Source organism: Poeciliopsis prolifica, unplaced genomic scaffold (assembly GCF_027474105.1).
Source record: "Poeciliopsis prolifica strain line A6 unplaced genomic scaffold, Auburn_PproV2 SCAFFOLD101, whole genome shotgun sequence".
Lineage (NCBI taxonomy): Eukaryota > Metazoa > Chordata > Actinopteri > Cyprinodontiformes > Poeciliidae > Poeciliopsis > Poeciliopsis prolifica.
Window position 1 is genome coordinate 637,501 of NW_026562476.1, and position 18,636 is coordinate 656,136.

General features: G+C 33.5%; 1 protein-coding gene across 1 annotated transcript in view; it reads left to right on the forward strand.

Moving 5' to 3' along the window:
- Window positions 1-17,912, forward strand: part of pou2f3 (POU class 2 homeobox 3) — a 27,374-nt gene extending 9,462 nt beyond the window's left edge. Inside the window, exons 3-13 of the mRNA XM_055023462.1 lie at window positions 905-933; window positions 4,670-4,771; window positions 6,029-6,134; window positions 6,498-6,586; window positions 9,153-9,329; window positions 9,524-9,665; window positions 9,925-10,058; window positions 13,320-13,484; window positions 13,941-13,983; window positions 14,103-14,217; window positions 15,046-17,912. Of these exons, the coding sequence (XP_054879437.1) occupies window positions 905-933; window positions 4,670-4,771; window positions 6,029-6,134; window positions 6,498-6,586; window positions 9,153-9,329; window positions 9,524-9,665; window positions 9,925-10,058; window positions 13,320-13,484; window positions 13,941-13,983; window positions 14,103-14,217; window positions 15,046-15,088 (1,145 nt within the window). The 3' untranslated portion in view covers window positions 15,089-17,912. The remainder of the gene's footprint in view (window positions 1-904; window positions 934-4,669; window positions 4,772-6,028; window positions 6,135-6,497; window positions 6,587-9,152; window positions 9,330-9,523; window positions 9,666-9,924; window positions 10,059-13,319; window positions 13,485-13,940; window positions 13,984-14,102; window positions 14,218-15,045) is intronic.
- The last annotated feature ends 724 nt before the right edge of the window (window positions 17,913-18,636 follow it).

The window sequence follows — 18,636 nt, forward strand, 5'->3', positions numbered from 1 at the left end:
TGAGGTTTGGATTTAGCTCTATTAAGATCTCTTCCTTGTTGTTGTCCTTGATGTTTAATTTGTTCCTTTGCTTGTTTAATTTCAATACCAAAGATATATTTAACATTTTCCCTCATTTTACAATGTATTAATCCAATTACCGGTAAATGTAAAAATACTGGGTAGAATATTTATTCTTTCCTTTTCCTATCAAAACTAATAACTTCTACTATTTTTGCTCCATAAATGCATTAACTTTGATATACTTAGAAATAAAGTTTTGGACACATTTTTAATGAATACACAGGGATTATCTTACTTTTTCTTTCTTTTCAGCAAATCGCATTTCTCCTTTTTTATGTATCATAGTGCTGAGAACACAAAATTTGAATCAGGCATAATTGCTATTAGCAGGTCAAACTGTATGCTTCAAAACAGGCTTAAATCCGTTTGTTTTACTCCATATGATTTCCTTTTAATCAATGTGTCTTATTCTAATCTTGTGATGTTTAAATCTGTATTTTGTAATCCTTGTTTCTAGATGTTTTATATTAATTGTTGTAATATAAAACAGATATCACTTTGAGATATCTGTAAATGCAAAGTGTTATAAATAAAATGTGTTAATAATATGAGACCATAAGAAAACAAGGAATCTATATCAGCCACAAAAATACTGCATCTCTAATTGACATAATACTTAATAACTGGAACTGGATGTTTTAAACTTAGAGTGTCAGAATGAAACAAAAATCAAAGAGGGTAGATTTCAGAAATACTTTGTTTAAATGTGATTAATGTGTATCTAATCCAACACTTTGCATTTACATTTAACAATCTTTGTTGTGCTGATTTGTTTTTAATTTTGCTTTACGGAAGATATTTTAAACTCTGTGCTTTGTTCTTTTCCTCTTTCCATATCCAGAGCGAAACGGAATAGACTTTAATCGACAGGTGAGTATGACATCACTTCCAGAGTTTGAATTCTCCTGACTGTGTAAATGACATCCGTTTTTCTCAGGATGAGTCGGGATGGTCTTTTATTAAACATGCCATCCCTTCCTGTTTGCTCACATGCAATCTAATGTTTGTTTCCTGCACTGTGGGTGAAACAAATGTGTCTTTGAACTAAATGAACTGCTTGCAAACCCATCTGCAAGTCTGTCATTCAGCCACTGCATGTTTAGCTTTGAAATTAGACTTTAACATAAGCCAAAACATAACATAAATAATACAAGAAGCAATTTTCACATGATGGCTTCATTTATTATTGGAAATTTTTTTTTGCAGAATTGTTCTAATTTAAAAAAAAACTGGAGTTTTAATTCTCAAACAGCCTCAAGCAGATTTCAGTCTGAACTTTGAATAAACAACTCAAAACCTTAATTTCAAAGATTTTTTATAAGAATATCTAAACATGGCACACGCATGACTAAACATGTGAAAGTCAGCCTTATCTGACCACTAGATTTACTGTGTAATATGGAAATTTCATATACATTTTCTCTCAGAGGTACAGATGTGAAATAGATTACACATTTCTTCCACAATGTGTGTTTTTCTTACTGTGGGAGTTTGGTAAACCAGTTTCCCATGAAGGTCCTTGCCCAGATCCAGAGGAAAACTATTTGCCCATGCCAGGTCTACCATGCAACCACAAATAGCCAAGAATAGGATTTTCAGATAGACATTGAAAAACCTGCTAATTAAAATAATTTATTATAGTGCACAAAACATATTGGTTCCTGTCAGAGATTTAACACTGAATCAGGGACAACAGCAATGTGTCACTCATTGCCAGAAAACTGTGCCAGCTTAAATGCTAATTATAAACTAAGACTAAGAAAACAACCATACTGAAAATAAAACAAAACTCTTTCAACATTGTGTTCACAAATCTAATCAAAATCTAATAACTTTGTTCCATATAAAAAGGGGCTCATGAGATACAGCTTTCTTTTTACTTAGTGAGGCTAAAATGCTAATGCTAACTTGAACATAAGCAGGAATAAAAGTGTGAATTCAATTTCAGCTTATTTTTACTATGTGAATCAAATAGCTGGAAGAAACTATTTTCCAAAAACATTTGAAGATAATTTTATATCATTTTCATTTAGCATTAGTTATTGTTTGTTTTTGGGTTTTTTCCTCATTCACCATGAATGGGGGCTTTATCTTTGGCAGAAATTAATGTGGTATTCAGTTTGAACTGATTTTTAAGATGAGAGCAATTTCCTAAAATGTAGGAAAACCGTAGTGAAATTTGTTACTTGTATTGAGTCACAAGGCTAACTGCTGTTGGCAAGACTAAAATTGTAGCCTTTTTGTCTCTACTTTAAGCATAGAGTACAAAAACTTAGAACATGTTCACAAATAGTGATTGTTCATCAATATGTTACCCAAAGAATCAGCAAAAAATAAAAATAGTTTACACCAGGAATTTTTTCCAGTTTCCTGTAATCATGAATTTGAACTTTAAACAACTTTAAATGCTGATTTTAGCAGCATTTTGCTTACGATGAGAAATCGGAAGCTCCATCATGCTGCTAAAGGTTAGCTGATTTTGTAAGCCATAACTGGCTTAAACACAAGGTTGTGTTTAAGGACTCAACCTTAAACACAAGGATTTGAAGAATTTTTAAAAAATATACATGTGAATTTTGTTGAGAGAGATTCCTGTTTCAAAAACAATAACCTACAAGATAAAAATATTGTCAAAAATATAATACACAATGCAAACTACAAGTAATTCAGTTCAGTTTAACTTTGGTGTACTTTATTATTTGCAAAAGGAACTGTAAAATCTATTGAACAACAAAATCAAAAATCATATTAGACTTTCCGGAGTCGCATTCGATTGTCATCGTATTTATGAGGAGAGGATCGTGAATGAGTGATGGACATTTAAATGTGGCCTGTTGCAAGGGACAAATAGAACAAGGCAAGTTTTAGTAATAAAGTAATAAATACCTCAGCTCACCAAGCTAACAACATTTAGCAACATGAGCCAATATAAAGCTAATTGGCAGCCTTCTGCACTTACAGATACTATAGAGTACAATGATTTAAGATGCACAAAAAGTCAAAAGTTCTAACAAGCATAACCAGATGTCACTGTTTTTGCATGCCCCAATAACCGACTACGGGAAGAATATTTATACAGTTGCATATCAAAGTACAAAAATGGCATTACTTTCAATTGTTTTATAAATATTTTCAGGAGTATTTCTCATATATAAATAAATATTGCATCCTCCTTACTCTGGCCAGTAGAGTTTCACCCAAAGAGATTTGTTTTAAATTACAAAAAGCTGAACCAACACATTGTTATTGTTACTGGGGACAAAGAGGATGTGTTCTGACCATACTGAACCAGGATCTATGTGAAGTTCCTAGTGATTATTTTAACCTTGTAAAAATTTATGTGAAAGCATAGTTAAAAGCTAGAAAAAATATAAAAACTGGACATAACGGTAGTTTATTAAAATTCATAATGTGAACAGTTCCAGAAAAATATACCTCAACAGCTGTTGAGCGCTGTATATAATGTATAACATATATGTTTTTAGTTTGCAGGGCTGGTTCAATGTTTTCACAACGTGTGGTTTGAACAAGTGTTCAGTATAGGAGTATGGGATAGAGTCACATGTATTTCTATTAATAAAGACAGATTTTTGCCCTTTTTGTACATCTAGATAGAAAAATATTTGATTTGATTCATCTAGTGAGGCTAGAATGCTAATGCTAACTTGAACATAACTTGAACATAAGCAGGAACAAAAGTGTGAATTCAATTTCAGCTTATTTTTACTATGTGAATCAAATAGCTGGAAGAAACTATTTTCCAAAAACATTTGAAGATAATTTTATATCATTTTCATTTAGCATTAGTTATTGTTTTTGGTACATTTTGCACCAAAATGTATGTTAAAAAGTTTACTTCAGTTTCTTTAGTTCCTTAATTTATTTATTATTTATTGTTTTGTAGAAACGTAATTTGAAAGTGACAAGACAAAAACTGACAAAACTAACAAAAAATGTAGCATGATTTTTTTTTTTAAAGGAATAACTTGATTTTTTTTTGTTTTCAAATGTTCCAGTTATTATTCATCAAGGCAATATGTTTTCCATTTAAAATGACTTAAATGGAAAACATTTTTTTTCCTTTGAACAAAACATCAATTTAAAGTGATTATTTTGTGGTTTAGGACAAGAGTGGTGCTCTTTATGTGACACAGCCCTTGCTTTCAGGCTTTTTTTTCAAAAAGAGTAGTTGATAGCAAGAATAAATGCGTGAGAATGAAAAGTTGACAAACTTATATCAGTGTGATATATTAGAAAGCTAATTACACGCTGGAAATTTCTTGTTTTTTTTTTCTGCCCAAGTTGAACGTTTTCTGTGTTGCTTTTCATTGGGTGTTAGTGCTTTGAGGAAGTATCACAGTTCTCTGGGGATAGTAAGTTAGAGATGGGGGGAAGGGATATTTGCATACTGGTTTGCCCGAAGGGGAGGATGAGCATCTATCATGCTTTGTAATCTGTTGAGCGATCAAACTGGTAAGGAAGCCTGTGAGGGATTTTGGACTACCTCTATAAGTAGTGAACATTCATTTATCAACGGGGATTGCCCTCCTGTTGTCCTCTAAATTCCAAACAAGTCCATTGTTTAGAATTTGTTTTATGCTTTTAGATTAAAACAGAGGACGTCAACGACTCCCCTCATTCAGTGTCCTCGGGGAAGACATGCCACCTCACACAGAGCTCTCCAGTGCATGGGAGTCAGTTGACTGGGGTAAGACAGAGTCCATTAAATAATGGACTTGAATTTGTTAATATCCTGGAAAAGTCTAAAACCTCTTTTGTTAGCACTGCAACAAATAGGACCATATAAGTGTATTAAAGCAACATATCCAGATTATATGGAAAAGGATGAGGGCAACTGAAGAAAAAGAAAATTCTGACTTTCATTTTTCCAGAATTCTGACTTCTTTCATTTCAGAATTTTGATGGGGGTTTTTTCCTCAGAATTTTGAGTTCAATCTGAGAAATCTGACCTTTTTGTTAGAATTCTGTTATTTTTTTCCCTCAAAATTTGGACTTTGTAAGAATCCTGATTTGAATCTCCTGATAAAAAAGTTAGAATTCTATTTTTTTGCCATTGATTTTAATCCTCTTCTTTAAGGTTGTAATAAAAACAGCCCATTTTACTATGCTTTTCTCTGAATCATATTTTTACTAAATGGACATCACTTGATAAGGAGTAAGACTTGACAGATGACACTGGAGAAATGAACTCATAAGGAAAATGAAGGCGGTAAGGCTGGGCAGGTTTTCTTCAGGGCTCTGTTTAAATTGATTTTCTTTTGCAATCAGAGGTGTTGCAAAAGAAGACCAGATTAAACTGGCCTTTAATTTGATTTATCCTCTGTGTGAATAAATACAGCCGGTTTAAACTTTTAAAGCAGTTAAATGAGTCCAAGGTTTATTTTTCAATATCTATTTGTTACCGCCGCTGATCAGAGCGGAGTAAAAAGTCTTTATTCTGTCATTTCAGATGTGTGATTTCATCTAAAATCACCATTTCCACAACTTTCAGTTCCCCTGACATGCATACTTTGTGCAACACTCGGGAGAAGGAAGAAGGCTGGTTTTGTTTGTTTTTGTGACCCATTTCTGCAAGAGAGTGTTAGTGCCAGACAAGAGATTTTTTTCCTAAATAAATTTATGATATTAGCAGAATAAAGATGCAATATGCTAGAAAAAAATATGTAAAATTACTTGATGAGATCAAAGTTATCACAATCTGATGTGACCAGCCAGTCAAATCCATGTGGTTCTTTCTTTGAAATGAACTCAGCTGTTGGCACAACTGATCCAACTGCTCCCTCTCACACGTGTATTTGTATATACACACAAATATATTCTAGATTTTTAACACTGGTTTTTTTTATCCTTTGTTATTGTTACTCGGGTGCAGAAACGTATTTTTCAAATTTTTAATCTCTTTTGCTGTTCTAAACATTCTCACTTCTGTTTGTTTTAATTTCAGGAGCTCACCTCCCTTCATCCAATGCAGCAGCTTGTTCTGATGCCGCCCTCTCACTTGCAGACTCCATCCCCCTTCCTCCTCTCCCAGAGTCCCTCCAACCATCAAGGTGGAGTGTCATTTAGTTCTCTCTGTTTCCAGATGTTAACTAAGAACCATAGGGAGTAATAACAGAAGAAAAATGACATCTGCTATGATACAGTAACAGTTTTGAGAAACAACTTATTATTGTTTCTCAATAAGCTCCTCTGTGCAGCTTTTAACATATTACTGAATCGACTGGAGAGTTGGACATACAATGAATAATCAATATTCACCAATCCATTAGTTTTGTATTCTGCACTTAATCTGAACAAAAGAGGTAAATAACCATAAAAATAAATGTAATTTTGCACAGAAATATATTGTTCAGCAGTGTTTCATGTCTATCTGAAGCAATTATTGATTACCATCTGGCTGTTTTGCTTTGCAGCCCTCCTGCAGCCAAACCTGCTGTCCCTTCCTGGACAGAGTCCACCGGGTCTTCTTCAGCATCAGTCTGGGTTAGCGCTGACTCCCCAGGTGAGTCATGCAACTGTTAGCTACTGCCTTGTTCTCAATCTTAGTGCAACTAAATACAAAAGTAGAAATTGAAAGTAATTTTCTTTAGTTAGCTTTCTTTAAAAGGGAACGTAAGATGCAAAATTCACATTTTGCATGTTTTTGTACTTCAATTGGTATTTCTAATGCTTCTAAAAACAGACCAACAAATTAAAACAAACAAACAAACAAAAACAAAAAAACTACCATTTCTTTGACATAAGTTAATGTTTTTTAATGTCTGGAAATTTTGCTATTTCAAAAACCTTATGAACAAAACATCAAAAATGAAGGCACTGACACTCATGTAGCAACCCAAGTAAACTCTGTACATTACTTAATAACCCCAGGCGAGCTCTAGCATGTTTGGTCAACAAAACATTTGGAAAAACCAAATGTTTTGTTGTTGACTTACCATCCAAAAATCATTTGCTGCATTCTTGTTACTTTTGCAAAAGGCTCTAGTATAACTGCGCATCTCTTTGCAGCCATTTTCACATGAGAGAGCAAACATTGAGGTGGAGTATGGACAACAGAAGCTTATTTGGACTTAAAGTGACAAGAGACTGTAAAACAGCTAATTCTGAAGGATGTTCAAAATAGAAAAACTAACCAGACTAAAATCTCATTATCCATGAATGAATTTGTGCAAGAAAAGATATATATATATATATATAGAGAACGTATTTTCTCAAATCTCCCATTCATCAGCAAAGTTATTGAAAAAACTGTGTCAACAATTAAATAGTTTCCTCATGATGACCAACTGCTTTGACTCTTTCCAGTCTGGTTTTTGTGCTCACCACAGCATGGAGACTGGCCTAGTCAAAGTATTCAATAACATCCATATAAATATGGACTGTGGGAGAACCACAGTGCTGGTTCTGTTGGACCTCAGTGCAGCTTTTGACATATTACTGAATCGACTGGAGAGTTGGGTTGGACTCTCCGGTTCGGTGCTCGACTGGCTTGAATCTTACATAAAGAACAGGGATTTCTTTGTTTCAATGGGAAACTTCTCATCAAAGAGGTCAAAGGTCACATGTGGGGTACCCTAAGGTTCAATCTTAGGACCCCTCTTATTCAATATTTATATTCTCCCACTAGTTCAGGTTATAACAGGAAATAATATAAGCAACCATAACTATGCAGATGATACTCAGCTCTACATTACAATGTCACCAGGTGACCTTTGACCCCATCCAATCACTGAATAAATGCTTACAACAGATAAATGTGTGGATGTGGAAGCATTCACTTTCTCCAGCTGAACAGAAATAAAACCGAAGTCATTATTTTTGGACCTAAAGAGGAACAATCTAGAGCTATAGATCTAGAGTCAATACACAGCTTCAGTTATTACAACTAAAAACTAGCGATCAGCCCGAAACCTGGGAGTAGTGATGGACTCAGACGTGAACCTTGCGAGCCACATAAAGACGATTACAAAATCGGCCTTCTATCACCTGAAGAACGTCTCCAGGATTAGAGGACTAATGTCTCAGCCAGATCTAGAGAAACTCATTCATGCGTTTATCTTTAGTCGCATTGATTATTGTAACAGCGTCTTCACAGGCCTGTCCAACAAATCAATCCTCCAGCTGCAGCTGATCCAGAAGCTGCTGCTCCTGTTCTCACTAAAACCAGGAAGATAGAGACATAACAGCAGTTTTAAAGTCCCTCCACTGGCTCCCTGTAGCTCAAAGAATAGACTTTAAAATATTGTTGTTAGTTTATAAATCACTGAACGGTTTAGCACCACAATACATCAAAGATCTGCTGTTGTTGTATCAACCTTCCAGACTCTCAGGTTCTGGTTCTGCTCTGCATCCCCAGAACCAGAACCAAGAAGCAGCTTTCAGCATCTATGCACCAAAAATTTAAACAAACTTCCAGAAAACTGTAAAACAGCAGAAACCCTGACTTCCTTTAAATCTCAACTAAAAACACACCTGTTTAGAATTGTATTTGAAATGTAATATGTAACAATGTATTGTCTATTATATGATGCATGACTTTGTGTTTATGATGTAAAGCACTTTGAAATGTCTTGCTGCTGAAATGTGCTATACAAATAACATTTGATTGGTTGATTGATTGATAGCTTGATAGAGCAGGGGTTCCCAAAGTCAGTCCTGAAAAACTGGGATCCTGCATGTTTTAATTCTCTAAAATAAAAAGAAACAATGACATTATCAGCATGTCAAGATTCTTCTTAGGCCATCTAACGAGTCATGATTGGGTCCAGGGGTGTTAAACCAGGGAGAGAACTAAAGCATGCAGAATGCCGGCTCCTCAGGACCGACTTCGAGCATCCTTGCCATAGAACTATCCTCACAAGATTATTCACTTAAATTTACTTAAATCCTTCAGTGGTTAGATGGTCCCACCTTTTAAAACACTAATTCAAGTCTATCAGATAACAGTGTAGCAATACACATCTGAGTAAAGTGAAAGTTGTCAATGGATTAGTTGGTTCATGTTGAACTAACTTTGTCTCACCTTCCTAAAGCTGAAGATTTGTCTCTGTGGTGGGTTTCCTATCCAGGCTATGAGTCGTTCCGGTTTGGCTGGACCGTCCCTCGAGAACCACATGGACATGTCGCAATTGCAGATGCCCAAACACTTGGCTGTGGCACCACAGGAGGAACCCAATGATTTGGAGGAACTGGAGCAGTTTGCCAAAGCATTCAAACAAAGACGCATCAAACTGGGCTTCACTCAGGTATTTAGAAGAGGAATGTTACAATTTGAAGACATTAAGAAGGTTCCCAACTACTGAGAGCAATATAGGGTTGTACAGTGAGAAACTAGACCAAAAATACTTGGTAAGATTTTTGCAGTTTATTGCAGTGTACATAGAGATTTAATTCCTGTAATTCCTTTTATTTACTTTGCTGTGTCTTTGTCTTGCCACAGGGAGATGTGGGTTTGGCGATGGGAAAACTCTACGGTAATGATTTCAGCCAAACAACAATATCACGATTTGAAGCGCTCAACCTCAGCTTCAAGAATATGTGCAAGCTCAAACCATTGCTGGAGAAGTGGCTCAGTGATGCAGGTATATTGAAATCTTGATAGTATGAGAGCTGCAAGAAATGCATTTTCTTTGAAAACATCCTGAAATACAAATATTTGTCAATAAAATTTCATAGTTATGTGAGAAAAGAGGCACTGCAATATGATAAAACACCAAAGAAACTCAAGAAACTAAACAACAAAAACAGCAGGAAAATTCTATAACCAAAAATACTATTGAACTGTGGGTTTTTTCACTTTCATTTTCAGATAAGAGTAATTTTTGTTTCTTTTTATTTTAGAGAATTCACCCTCTGACTCAATGAGCACTTCGACCTCTCTGCCGCCTCTGATGGAGGGCTACGGACGCAAGCGAAAAAAGAGGACAAGCATCGAAACAAACATCAAGTTGACACTGGAGAAACGTTTTCTTGATGTAAGATCAACAAAAACTTATTTTCAGTTCAGTTTCTTATGTCCAGTTGTTGGAATTCATTCATCTTTGTCTCTGTGCACTACCTAAGTTCATTAACCAGTTTCAGGACCTGACCAAAACCCCTCAGGGTAAATGACGTTGAGAAATAATGAGATTTGGCTATATATAAAAGCAGGCCTTAATGCCGATAAATGATCAAATCAAAAATGATCAGGCTGCAATGATCTTCCAGTGACCTCCCATGGCAGGTTGTGGCTGCTGTGACCTGCTGCCACAACCTGGAATTTGCTGACATATTCCACAGATTGAATATAAATGACTACTTAGAAAAAGAACCCCAACAAAACTGGTGGCTCTGCTATAGAGCCAACTGAAGGACGTGGGGAAAATGTTAAACTTGATAGTTACATTGTCCAAACATGATCATGTACTGTCTAAACGGAATAATCATATTGTACAAATGTAATAATTATATTTTAGAAACGTGATAACTACATTTTATAAACATGATAATTTTATATTCAGAAGGTGGCGGTATTATGCTTTCCATGCAGGCATCAAGAGCACTATCACATTATAAAGTGATTGGTTGGTTAGCTAGTGATTTAACTATTTATGGCAGAGTACCATTAAGCAAAGCAGAAGGAATGTCAAGAGCGTCACATCTTTTCACATCATTAGATGTTCATAAATCATTCTGTTCTGATCTGGATAAAAGTCTCTTCAAGTTTATATGGAAAAATAACGCCCATAAAATAAATAAAAAAATCAGTTCTGTCAAACTCTTTAGCTCAAGGAGGTTTAAATATTTAGACTTTCTTGTCTAATCAAATGTTAAAAATTAATTGGATTAAAAGATTTCTACAAAATCCAAATTTCATGAAGAATATTTTCCCAAATCATTTGTTCAGTAAACTAGGGGGTCTAAATTTTGTATTGCATTGTCCTTTTCTCAGTTGGAAAACTTTCTGTCAAATTACCTACATTTTATCCGCAGGTTCTGCTGTGTTGGAACCTTTATATAATACATAAAAGCAAATCATTATTTCTTCATAAGTGGGTTGCTAATAATATTAATTTGAGAAATCAGTTACTCGACAGTAATGGTGAGTGCTATACCTATGAGAATTTTATGAACAACAATGACAGTTATCTCAAAAACAATTTGAAGTGGTCATTAAAGCTGTTCCTCATTGTTTGCTCTGTTTAGCACAAATCAAACATCCAAATGATCTCATTTACAAACAGGTTTATCAGAACTCACTTACAAACTTTCTCCACTCCCATAAGTAAACATAGATGGGATTATTTGAGCCAAAAATTGTGGAGTGCAATCTTTTTATTGCCTCATAACTATATAATAGCTAATAGGATAAGAGAATTTCTATTTAAGATTTTACAAAGATATTGTCCAGTTTAAAATAATATTTGTCACTTCTCTCCAGATGTCAGCAACAACTGCTCTTTTTGACATTGTGAAGGTGAAAGTATTGCACATTTATTTGTGCAATAATGTTCTCGCACTACAATATTTGGGTCAGGCTTGTAAAAACTCCTGACAGAAAAAATATTGTTTTATCAAATTAACATATTTTACTCATCTTTAACAATTCAACTTTTTCTTTAGATGAAATATAAATAGTGAATCTTATAATAATCCTAGCAAAATATGTCCACAAGATGAAATGGAGAGAAAAAAAACCCCTCTTTTAATAATTTTCAAGAAACTGACTTAATATATTTATATATTGCCTCTGTTGAAAAACTTAATTTTAATAATAAAAATCTGGTAAAAACTTGAACTCTCATTAGCACATCCCTTTGTTATTTTTTTTTTCTTTTCTTTTTTTGTTCTGTTTGCCGTCATATACCCTTCTTCATATGTATACATATATATTTTTGGGACTTTTTTAAAATGAAAACTGAACTGAAAATGTACACATCATTTTATTTTACCAAAGTACATATATTTATTTAACTTTTGTCTTTCTAGACTTTAACATCAATACCCTCAATGTATGTAATTATTCTTTGTTTTTATTATTATAATATTTGTCTTTGAGTTAACATTTGTTTGTATGTTTCTGTTATTTGTCTGAAATAAAGTAAAAAGAAAAAAATCACAGATTTCAAAAGCTAACAAAAACGGGAGACCGCAGATAATATAGGAAATTACAGGAATATTTCAACAACAAAAAAAATTAAAAAACCACAACAGCAAACAAAAAAACTTGAATGAATGAAGGCCTGTTAGTTGCTAACATGTAAATAAATGAAGTTGAAACTTACAACTCATGCCTCATGGGAGCTCGGAATAAGGTTTAAAATCGACAGTCTAACTGGCAACATTTGGCTACATTTAGCAACATTTAACATCTAGCTAGCTTGCTAGAACAAAGTGTAGTGTTAATGTGCTGATGTTAGCATTTAGCTTACCTTTGAACTTTAAACTCTGTTCTGAAGTCATGAATTTTGACCTCCTTGCATATTAGCATACCAATACTAAATAGAGCAGAATTAGCTCTATTCAGCAGATCATGTGCTTTTGATCTGCTGAACCTTTCTTGTGATAGATAGGTATTTAAATTTTAACAGTATAATCAATTATGTTTCAATTGACAACATTTACCATGTTAGCAAAATAGAACATGTCATTGGCTGCTATTGTCATACTAATGCTAAAACTTATCATTTTTAATGTGGCACCTTGCTTATCTTTGGGCCTAAACTATATTTTGTCTTATCAACTGTGCCTTGAGCTCACTGTTAACTCTCAAATTATGCAGAATTTAGGCAGAGTTGAAAGACAAGCATCTTTCAACTCTGCCCAAAACATTTTTGTTTGTTGTTAGCACAAGACGTTGTGAGTATGTTTCTGACACGTTCATTACATAAGAAAAAATGATGTCCTTAATTTCATAACAATTCGAATTACCTCAAAATTGATTAAAGAGGCAATGTATGCCTCTAATATTAGGATTTAGTTTACCTCTAAGCCTCAAACTGTTTTTCTGTCAGAGAAGTGGTAAACAAAAGAGGAAAATACTGATGTATTCAGGAAATGACTCTTAGATATGGCAGTGTTTACTAAATATTGCTGATTACTACTAATTTATTATACACAAAAATAGACAAATATAATTGATATTTTTTTATTTCATCCCCTATCTTGAAAAGTGATTATACCACATGTCACAGAAAGTACACTTGTCCTGATAGAATTTTCTAAAATCAGACAGTGACATTGTTTTTGATTTTCAGAATCCAAAGCCCAACTCAGAGGAGATAACTCTAATTTCTGAGCAACTTTCCATGGAGAAGGAGGTGGTTCGAGTTTGGTTCTGTAATCGTCGTCAAAAGGAGAAAAGGATCTACTGTCCTGTAGCTACTTTACCTGTCAAATCGCACAGCTACAACTCCAGAATGGTGAGTTGTACAATTTGATAATAAACTCTATTGGGTTTATACCCACGACTATTGTTTGTTTGTTGTCGTTTTATTTTTTAAATCTAATTCTGAATAACAATAGTGCAAATTTATCTATTTGAGATTCTCCATTTTGTTACTTTCTTTAGTTTTTTAATTTATTTTCATCCTTTAGTAATTTAAATATAATCTATTTTTGTAGTTGATTATAGTACATCTTTATACCTCAATAACAACCTTATGTACTAATAGTCTTGTAATGATTTCAAAAAAGATGTTATTTAAAACCATGCAAAGTTTTAATTATTTCCACATTTTTCATTCTTATATGTCAGAGTCATCCAATCACAACAAATGTAACAAATAAGATCTGGCATTTCAAGTTACGCACTTTCATATTTGTACATTTGAATTCCTCATCATACAATACCAAAATCTGTTTCAAAACTGTTTTAGGCCTCAACTTCAAGGTCCTACAGCCCTTTGGCTTCAGGTGGAGGTAAGCACTTTTTTATTATGTAGCAGATGCCTTTTTCTGAAATTCTCAAAAATCAAATACTAAAACATTGTCAAACAAAATCTGCAAGATTTTGACAATGTTTGGACTTTTCCTTTCAGTTTCTTCAAATTCATCCCCAAACAGCACGAGTCGGGAACCGTCTCCCAACAGTCTATCTGCAGCTTCAGTTGCTTTGACCTCTCAGGTCAACCCAGCTTCCTACAGTGCACCAAGGTAAAATTAATACCACTAAAGATTTCTTGTTTTTACTTTGTGAACTCTTTCTCATGGTTTCTGTAGATTTTACCAACTCAAACTTAAGACTTTTAAAAACCTATATCTCCTCAGAAATGTAGGAATTTTGTCCAGCCAGTTGGCATTCATGGCTGAACAACGTTCGCTCGCACTGTCTTCGGAACGATTTCGTGTTGAGCACACCATAAGAGCTGTCAAGAAAAATAAAACAGAATCATCAAACTACTGTTCTTGATCCTCTTTAGAAAATAAAATATCAAAAAAGTTCATTTTAAAGCACATTTCCGCTAGAAATGTTTGAAGAAATAATAATAAAAACAGCATTGACAAAATCATATTGGGTGTTGAAGATGTTTGTATTATTTTAGCCATGCTGTTAACTGTCTCAACTGTTAATATATGTTAACTGGTCAGATGTTTCTTCCAAAATGGAAAACCCTGCTTTAGATCAAATTAAAAGTTTAATTATGAACTGACTGCGTTGTCTGCGATGGAGCATTAGGGACATACTAAGAAAAAAAGTCATCTTATGAGAATAAATTTGTACAAAATTAAAGTCACAATATTACGAGAATAAAATCATAATTCTATTTAGTCAAAGTTATGACTTTGAAGAATGAAGTCAAAATAACATAAGTATAAAGTTATATTTCAAGAATAAAGTTGTAAAACTGTGACTTTCTTCTTATACGAGTTTATTCTTGTAATTTTACTTTTTCATTTTCTTATTGTGGCCCTGATTCTCAATCATGCTTGTCCATTTTATCCAAGGATATTTTTTTGATCAGTGATGCTTTATTGTTTCAGTTCTTGGTATCGCACTTGGAATCCTGCTGCCTATCATCACTGAGAAACACAAACTGTACATATGAAGCTTTTGAAGATTGGTGAAGAAGAATGAAGATTGATTAACACTCTCCCTGTTTCAAGCAGGGTTACAACTTAATGCTACAGCAACAAAACAAATACATAACTCAAACCAGGTCTACAAAGGAGAGGACTTTAATACACACATTTCCTGCTAGTTCATCACTCATAGAAGACCCAAGAAGCCAGGAGCTGTTCGATTAGTGCTTCCAGGACTCCATATTTGACTGAAAAATGAAGGATCAAGAGAAATAATCATCAGAAGTGACAGCAGGAAGTCTCATGTTTGACTCCCCGTGCTAAAAACCCAAATAATTTATTTAAACCTTGAAGGATTCATTTGCAGATTCACTAACATTACAAAAACTGCTTCCTAGGTCATCTTTGACATATTTAGTTTAAATGTTGTTTATATAGCTCCAATTTAAAAAATAAAATTTTAAAGTTAGTCACATATTACACATTAGATAAAGTACAAATGGAAGGACAAGGGATGAGAATACAGAGACACTGCATTCTTATCACTTCAGAAAAATTTTTTGGGGAATATAAAATTGAAATCAACACTAGATCACCCAATAATTTTTTCTCATTTTAAGAATAAAATTGGACAAAGTATCACTTTTATCCAAACAAGTCTTGTGTAGAGATTTTCAGATAAGAACGATCCAAATGTGGTTTGAAAATTACCTTTGACTATCAGGAATATCTTAAATTTGCATTTATTGTATATTTTAGAGATTAACAAAGTGCTGGCTTTGTATCTGACCTCTTTTTCTATCAGGATTAAAATTAAAGTTTAAGATTTAAGTTGGATGGGCTCCTGGCACAGACCAGATTTTAGGCATTGTCTGTAAACTTTTCACAAGTCATTGTTATTACAGTAACTTAATGTTGACCTGTACTGCTCAGTCCAAAAGCAAAGTTTCACTTGTTTGACCCAAATTGTTAATTCAGAAAAGGGAAATTGAATTAGGGCTGCAATTAACAAATATTTTAATAACTGATTAATCTATCAATAAATCTGGTGATTAATCAGTTAAAACTGTTTCACATTCTGCAGATTTTTCATTAATACAAAACCAGAAATATATTAAGAGATTCAAAATAATAAACAATTTAATTTATTTTGTTTTAAACACAACAAAGAGAATAAAAAATTTCTTATCTAAAATGTAGTAACAGTATTCATTTAGTGAAAGCATCTAAAATACTTCTAACAACATGTTAAAAGCTCAGCCCTTTCTACTTGACACAGCATCAATATATTATGGGGTGGCCTGTTGATTATGTTTCAAAAAACTACAATAATTAATAAATGGACAGCAAAACGTGAAGCTGAAACTATCCCACATATCCCATATTTATGAAGGATTTAAAAAAAATCTTAAATGCAAAATCTGTATATTTTTGTACAGTTTTATAAGCAAATTGCCTTTTTACATCCATATATGAAAGTAAGCAATTGATTACTAAATTAATTAACAATTTCAGTAAGAGATTCATGTCAATTAGCCCTGGTTACAGAATTTTAAGCAACATAAAATCCACATAGCTCAAGCTTGCCGAGAACTAGAAACTGCTGGAACCCCAGTGCAACTAGTTTAAGATCCCCACAGACAGAGAAAGAAAAAAAACCTGCTTCAAATGACACTTCAGATTTGAACACGGAGAAGCCAAATGCCCACTGAAGATTCTGATAGTCAAACCTAAAAACACAGTGTTAACTGTGAACATGGTGCGATTCGTGAAGCTGCAGTGAAACAGGTGTTTGAAAAGTGCTTTAGTGTTTGACTGAAGAAATGAAACTATGATGAAATCATTAAGATGGAGCTCATGTATGAGACTATATATATTGTGATTTTGAAAAAAAAAGTTCTAAATCAAAGATTAAAGATCAAAGCTATAACATTAATGGCTATAATGAGAGTGTGAAATTAAAAGGAACACTTTAATTGGGAGATAACAGCAACTAGACCTAAACTAAGGGGTGAAATTATGACTTTACAAGAAATCTGTTATTCAGAAATAAGCTAATTAAAGCTTCCTTCCACAGTTTTAGAAAATTGTTTTTTAGTGTAAAAATGATTAAAAGTAATTCTGAAATTCTCCAGTTTAACTCTTCCATAACCTACAGAGTCCCTTTTCAGAGAATGTCATTTAACGTCTCCTATATGTAACACTCTCTGTGTTTTCAGTTGAACTTCAAGTGTTTTCACAACCTAGATGCTGTGCAGGCAAAACTAAAGCATGCAAAACTCCTGTTATTCTTTTGTTCAAACGGGTCTATTCTATATTAGTTAGTATTATTTATGGAAAACAATAGATCAGCCTGAATTAGTTGGAAAAAAACTTCAGAAACAATCATTTCTTTATTTTTAAAGGATCTTTTGGTTTGTAAGAAAAAAATCTTTATCTTTAAGCTGCATTTTAGACTGCTGCCCTCTGCTGGACGTCAATTCTCGCTACTTTAGATACATTTTTCCCCCTGAACTGCCAATCAATTTCTATTTGAAAGTCTGGCCATTTCTTTTATTGTGTTTGATTTTGGTTTGTAATTTCTTTTTTCAATGTTAATTTGATATTTTATTTAATTGTATGGAAATGATGCTGTGGCATGAAGAAGACAAACACATGCCACAATATTTGATAAAGCCAATTCATTTATAATCTTTATTGTTTCACTTTCTGACATGTTACAAATAAAATTGTGTTTTCACTAAAATGCAACTGAGCTTGCAATCAGTAAAGGAAATCTTCTGTCAGATCTGCAGTCACCAGGAAAATAATTTTCATGATTAGCAAGAACTGACCAAGAAAAGGTTTTGTCAGTTCCTTGGTCTGTAGAAACAGTGATTTTAACACTTTAAGGTATGGCGGAATTTTTCTGCCATAATCCAAGAGCACACATTTTCAATCTGAAAACAGAATTTTATATATTTTGTTCTCAAAACTTTTAATACTTTTGCTTCCATTTTAATTTTGAAATAAAAAAAATTTAATTTCTAGTTTTTTTCTTCTCTAAACTAGAAATGCTTGTAAAACAAAAGACACGAAGTGCTGCTTTTAGACTGAAAATGTGTGCTCTTGGATTATGGCAGAACAATTCTTTCATACTAAGGAGGATACTCATCAACAAGTTGGAGATGGAATTTTTGGAGACCATACACCTGAAAAAGGAAATATAGCTATTTTCAAACAATGTTATTTCTTCCATTGATGAGTAGAATACATTTAAGACAGTAGCTACATTTCCTAAAAGTACACAATATTCCAAGCAAAATCACCCTAATTTGTGAGCCTCAGACTGATAGAAGAAATAGGAAAATATAAATCTCTTAGAATTTCAAGTCTTTGTTAACATGCTATGGGTGACCTACTGTGCTTCCTTGCACAGGGTGGTTTAGATATAAGAGCTATACAAAACATGTTCATTTTTGCACAAAATCATTCTTAGATAAGATTTTGGTCTGGTCAGTTCTGCCTATTTTGAGCTCCTTTCAGAGTGAGCAATTTTTGGTTCCTTTGCTA